The sequence below is a fragment of the Camelina sativa genome, chromosome 10, assembly GCF_000633955.1.
Source record: "Camelina sativa cultivar DH55 chromosome 10, Cs, whole genome shotgun sequence".
Taxonomy (NCBI): domain Eukaryota; kingdom Viridiplantae; phylum Streptophyta; class Magnoliopsida; order Brassicales; family Brassicaceae; genus Camelina; species Camelina sativa.
The window spans coordinates 18,306,306-18,313,287 of record NC_025694.1 but is presented as its reverse complement, the minus strand read 5'-3'; the positions used below and the strand labels follow the sequence as shown (position 1 = coordinate 18,313,287).

The following is a 6,982-nucleotide window of genomic DNA, read 5'->3' as shown; positions in this document are numbered from 1 at the left end:
GGTACACCCTCAAATTTATTTCTAAAAAAAATTCTATTTACATTATAGTCCGCAATCTTACCAATAATTTATTAAAATCACAAAAATTTCATAGATAAATATAAAATACACAATTAAAAATATATCAAACAGTATTAATAATATACAATACCTTATATGATAAAACAACACATATATATATATATATATATATATATCAAAAACATAAAATAAAACTACATGTAAATTATAAAGTTATTCAATATAATTATTTCCATAGATATATTCAAATAATAGAATTTATATAGATATATTTTAAATAATAGAATTTCTATAGATATAAATCAAACAATTGAATTTATATAGATATTTCAAACAATTGAACTTAATAAAACTATTTGTAATATATAAAAGTTATAAGGACTAAAATGAAATATATATAAAATTTTAAGGGGCTCAACTGGATATGCTCTTTTTGATAAAGCACACCCTCAAATTTGAAGAGTACTCGAGCAGCACAAATTTATTTTGTGTCCAACTAGCTTAGCACATAATATATAACAGAGTCAAAGCCAAACCATATTATATAGAAAAAAAACTATTCCATATAATGGACCGGCCCAAAATAGGCCCAACAAAGTCCTGAAAAAGCCTTTCAAGTATCCCAAATAATACTATCTCGGTTTGACCCATCGAGAGAGAGAGATACCTCAGAAAACCAAACACACAAAAACGGCGAAGAATATGGCGACCGAAGATGTTGTGAACGAGCCCCTCCCGACGGCGGCGGCTGAGGAGATACCGGCGACTGAGGCGGAGAAACAACCGCACAAGCTCGAAAGGAAGTGGAGTTTCTGGTTCGATAACCAATCAAAGAAAGGCGCCGCCTGGGGAGCTTCTCTTCGCAAAGCCTATACTTTCGACACCGTCGAAGATTTTTGGGGGTTTGTGTTTCTCTCTTCTCCTTATTTTTTGATGTCAACACGACCTCCCTCTTCTATAGCTTTTGTAGTCGCTTGCGATGTTGATTTGGTTAATGAGACTTGTTCTAAATCTGGGATTTGTATATATAATACTTACTGTGTGAACGCCGAAGAAGAAGATGTGATTTGGTTACCTATCGATCTATTGAGTCTAGATCCATTAGTATTAGATAAAAAATCTCAGGATTTTGATTTGATTTGTTGTTTGTGCAGTTTGTACGAGACTATATTCCAGACTAGCAAATTGAAAGCGAATGCTGAGATTCACTTGTTCAAAGCTGGTGTTGAGCCTAAGTGGGAAGATCCAGAGTGTGCTAATGGAGGCAAGTGGACTTGGGTTGTTTCTACTGACAGGAATGTGGCTTTGAACAAAGGCTGGCTTGAAACTGTAATTACATTTCTCTCTTGTGTTTTGGACTATTATATGTGGCTGCTTCTTCTTTTTTAACTAACTAAGTTCCCTCTCTGTCGTCAGTTGATGGCTTTAATTGGGGAGCAATTTGATGAGGCGGATGAGATATGTGGTGTGGTTGCTAGCATCCGCCCTGGTGCCAAGCAAGACAAGCTCTCATTATGGACAAGGACGAAATCAAATGAAGCTGTTCTGGTATGATGTTTTGTCTTCTCTTTATATTCATGTTGATGTTGGTGTGCTTTGTTCTTGTTGTTTTCTTCTTGTTGTAATCTGTTGGGGATCTCTGAATTTATTTTGGTTATCGTGTTCCATTTTTTTGCTTTTGCTGGTGTATTGTGTACAAAGAGGTCCGCTCATTAAACAAAATTACCTTAGTTGCATTTGTTGATTGCTTACTATATAGTAAATAGCAACAAGTCCAGCTGTGGAAGGTTTAGAATATGCTAACACGCTGGATGTTCTCAATGATACGTATTGAACTGACTATTGCGAGCTTAACTACATCTGGTTTACCAACTAGTAGCTTCTTGCTTTATTACTACTACTTATAAGTTTTTCCAGCTACTGATGATTGAGATACTCCTACTACTTTGGATTACCCCCCAAACGTATTATTATTATTTTTTTTTTCATTTATATTGAAGTTATATGTTGTGAGTTATTTTAAGATATATCTAGTAAACATAGCTCTTTTCGCCAAAGGACAATCTTTTTAGAACTTGGCTGTATGTTAAGATTGGTTAATGAAAATATCTGACGAATTTACTACTTGTTGTTTGTTATTGTAATCCAGATGGGTATTGGGAAGAAGTGGAAGGATATACTTGATATCACCGACAAGATAGCTTTCACTAACCATGTAATTACAATTTTCTTTAGTTGCTATCATCTTCTTGTTCATGATTTACCCCTCCTCATGTGGCTTAATAAATCGGTGTCAATGTGCAGGACGATTCGAGAAGAACCCGGTTCAGTGTCTAAAGAAACCAGTGTGAGACGAGGGGAAGATGCAATATGGCTTTTTCTTGCATTGTTTGGTCGGTTTACTCAAAATAGCTGAGACCTTTAGGGACACGCACTTTGAGGTGTAACTCTACAAAGTTTTCTGTTTCATGAAAAATAATTTCATTTTAATTAAGTTCAGTTATATAAATCTCTTTTGAAAGCATCCAATTTTGGACAAATAGAGAGATACTACTCTCTTCGTAGCAACCTAATTCTAATTATTTTGTATTTTTTTCTTAATGGGGGGATTCCTAAAATTGCCTTTGTTTTTGTATTTTTTGTTTAATGCGATTGTCATGGTTGGTATTGATGGTGATTATCCATTTTTTGAGATCCCTCTGATATAAAAGGGCTAAAAGTCTTTGTGGGTTTCTATGTCTTTTGGTTTATGTTACTCTTCAATTCAATAAATTATGTTCCTCGGTCAATCGGTAGATTCTAGGCTCATAGGTGGTCAACTATCCCTCAAATGGCTTGGAACAAGGGGACAGGTACTATGGTTTGTACTTTGTACCACCAACCTTTATTATGCATGAGAATGATGAATCCTATATACCCGTGTGGGCAGAAGCTCTGGTGCCGGATACCCGTGAAAAACAAAGTAATAGATTCAGAAATTACTTTTGTCACTAAAGAATTTGGTTTCGTGTAGTCTTCATTTGGACCTCCAATCTGAGTATTGCATTGGTTTGGCTTGTCTTATGTTGGAGTCGTACCATTCTCCTATTATTACATTGGTAAGATGTTCGGTTGTTGTTCTCTTATGCTCATTATTATTTTGTTCTACTGATTATTCTGCTCTACTGTGTAAGTTATTATGTCCTTTTTTGTCAATATATATGATTATTTGTTTGTTTTCTTTCAATTAATATTACTTTGTTCTACTCATTATTCTGCTCTGTTGTAACTTGTAAGTTATCATGTATTGGAACTAGATTTTAACCCGCGGTATACCGCAGAACAATCTTTATATTAAAAAATTAAAATTAAAATTTCTTTTTGTTTGTGACATTTAGTTTGTTTTGTTTAGATTTTGAGATTATATTTATATTGTTAATTATTAGAACAAAGAATAAGTAATTTATAAGCTATTGTCTCATTAAGTCACAATTTTCCTAATGTTTTTTAATTATGTTACACAATATTAGTTAAAAGTCAGTTTGTTTTGATATGCGAAATAGTTTCACAGTGTCGACCAAAGAATAAAATGAGGTTTTAACCCGTATTTTAGTATTGAGTTAATGATATTTAAATTTCTAATAATTTCTAATTATTTTTGGTTTAATGTAATTTATAACTAAATAAATTATTTTTTTACCAGTATATATCCAATCTTCAAACACACATTAAAATTATGTATTTTTTTGTTCATAATATATATAAAATGTTTATAAGATTTGAAAATAATATTGAAACCAAAGTATTTTCAACTCAAAGAAGTGGTGCCTTTTTGTCCTCATCAATCCCTCTGCAATTTATAGATTCCAAAAATCTCAATTACTTTCATCTTCATCAATATCCAATCTTCCTCGTCCATGTTAAACTCTGATTGTAGTTTCAGTTGAATCTAATATGAACCCAAGTAACTTTACTCGACCGATTGTCCTCGACTCTCTTTAACTTTTGTCGTTTGCTATTATTGCATAGGGGAACTCAAAATCAGTCGGCGAGAGGCAAACCTTCACGGTCACCAAACCTCCTCTGTCGTTCAACATCTGAGATCACTCTCCACTTTCATCACCGAAGATGCATTCGAGTCATCTAATGCTCGAGAAGCCGAAATCTAGACTAACGATATCTCACCGAGTATAAGAAATCATAGTAAAACTTTTTATCGGCCAAAACTGGCCTATAGATGGTGCTTATGCTAAGTACTTATAGTATATACTTAAGTTGGTAGAGTTTTACAATTAAGATTCACAAATAGATCTTGATGAGGAAGTTTAGAAGATCTTTCACACGATATTGAAATGTAAAAATCTTCTATAATAGGTGAATAAGTGATTATGCTTTTATTAAGATCATTTTTGATTAGCATATCAGTACATTTTCTGTTTTTGGCAAATCTAAGATATTAACTTACCTTATATTTAGGACACTTTCTAACAATTATAAACCATGTAATCAATTATCTTCAATGCTAGTTTTAAATTGTAGTATGGTATGATAGATTTTGATTTGCCATATTTTTAGTTATTGTTTTTCTTTGCAATTTTCTAAGGATTAAATTTGTAAATACTCATAAGTATAAGGGTAGAACACAAAATGTACTTCAAAAATGTATATATAGATATATACTGAATTAAATGTATTTCTTCTCGTTAAAGTTAAATATTTGGGAATATTGGTTTTCTAATAATTCGAAATTTGGGTTGTCGTTTTTAGGAACTTTATTAATGTCAAAATAATTATGGAGATAGTAATTTTTTTGTTATGGAAAATCGATTATATTCTTTAAATTGAGAGATTATACCATCTCTAAAAATAGTTTTGAATATTTTATGGGAATAAAATTTTAATGGGTAGAATAGTTTTTAGAAAAATCAAAATGTGTAGATGTTGCCTAGATTTTATGCAAATAAACGTAACCAAATTGGTTTGATTTAAGATGGTTTAGGTAATGAGTTTCTGTGCAATGTTATTTTTAGAAATTGTTTAGGGGTTAATGTTGTAAAAAAAAATTTAAATAAACAAAACTTAAAGGGCATAAGACAAAATGTACTTCAAATTTGTTAATATAGATTTTTTTCATTCTTTTGATTTACTTAATTGTTTTATTGTCATTTTGGATAGTTGTGTATTTTGTACCGAATCAAATCATGTTGGGAGATGTATATCAATTTTGTAGTCTCAGCTGAGCAAATATTTAGTCGCATAAGTTTAGATTTCCATGTATGTAAATATTTAAAATCAGGTGATTGCATGATGAACAGGTGTAGATCGAGTACGTAACCGATAGGGTTTGCAGATTGATCGATTGTTTAGTCTTAGAATACCCAAACAAATCTCGCAACTTGCAATCGTTGAGAACTTGTGTTCTAGCCGAAAACAAGGGTTAAAGAGCCGAAGCTGATTTGATTATTATTAGAGAATAAGAGTTGTATCTCCACAAACCTAAGGATCAACTGTATTTATAGAAGCTATAAACCAACGTTAAAACCCTATGCTAATTAGTTTAGGAAATTAAAACTATGGCTCAACCAAAAAGGAAAAGAGTAAAACAAAAATGAAAATTAAACAAAACAGAGCAAAAGGAAAACAGAGCCACGCTGCATCAGGTCACTCAGGGTAGAAAAAGATTCGTCCCTGAATCTTCAACCTCGTCTTGAGCCACATATGGAAAGAGATGCTTAACATTAAAAACATCAGAGCAACAAACATCTGGAGGAAGTTGAACACGTAAGCATTTGCGTTTATCTTCTCGATAATCTCCCATGGACCAATCTTACGGGGCTTGAGTTTATTGTATGCTCATGTCGGAAAACGGTCCTTAGTCAATACTGACCACACAACATCACCAACTTTGAACTGGACATCACGCAAATGCCTATCAGCAGCCGATTTCTACTTAGCGGACGAGACATGTAAATTATCATGAACCTGCGCATGAATAGAAGACAAAGAACCCACAAACTTGACAGCTTGACCATGATCACGTGTGAGATCAGGCGTGACACGAGGTCCACCGGTCCACGAGGAACAATGCCATAGACAACATGGAACAGACAAATACCAGGCCTGCGATTGACAGCATGGTTGTGAGCCAACTCAGCCTTACAAAGAACTGTATCCCACGATTTGATATTGTCACCCACCAAACAACGAAGTAAATCACCCATGGCACGATTGGCAATTTCCGTTTGCCCATCCAATTGCGGATGGTAAGCCAAACTCATATCGAGACTAGTAGGAAGAAGCTTCCACAAGGAGCGCCAGAAGTGACTTAGAAAACATGAATCCCGATCTGAAAGAATCGACAAAGGAAGATCGTGAAGGCGATATATATCGTGAAAGAAAAATTTTGCCACTTGGAGAGCATCGGTAGTCTTCTTGTAGGGAATAAAATGAACCATCTTGGAGAAACGATCCACAACAACAAATATCGAATCATTGCTTATATCCGTCCATGGTTGCGTTGGAATGGGTAATGGCATGTAAAGACTGCTATTAGAAGCGTGACCCTTCGAACGTTGACATACGGTACAACGTTCCACAAAACGAGCCACATCACGGCAAATTGTAGGCCAAAAATACGAATCAGTAACCAACTGCAAGGTCCGATCGCGGCCCACATGTCCTTCATTGTGGAGCTCTTTAATAAGTTGTAAACGCAAGCTGCACTGAGGGACACATAACTTGTTAGCGTGGAAGAGGAAATCTATGTGGATAACATATTCAGAATCACGACCATTTTGTAAATCAGTCCAGATACTTCCAAAAAAGGATCAACAGGGTATAAAGCTGCAAAATAGGCAAAACCAGGAACCAAAGCATGGAAAGTTGCTAAAAGAGAATGTCTCCGACTCAAAGCATCATTTATTGGTGCTGCCAGATTGGTGTTTGATGACAAACATAAATTGTTGTAAAAACGCCACCCAAG

At 34.1% G+C, this 6,982-nt stretch overlaps 1 protein-coding gene across 1 annotated transcript; it reads left to right on the top strand.

Annotated features, from left to right (window-relative positions):
• Positions 672-2,724, top strand: LOC104719268 (eukaryotic translation initiation factor). The gene is made up of 5 exons (XM_010437144.2): positions 672-923; positions 1,176-1,350; positions 1,438-1,569; positions 2,171-2,236; positions 2,326-2,724. The coding sequence occupies exons 1-5, from the start codon at positions 724-726 to the stop codon at positions 2,356-2,358; spliced, it is 606 nt and encodes a 201-aa protein (XP_010435446.1). The 5' UTR covers positions 672-723; the 3' UTR covers positions 2,359-2,724.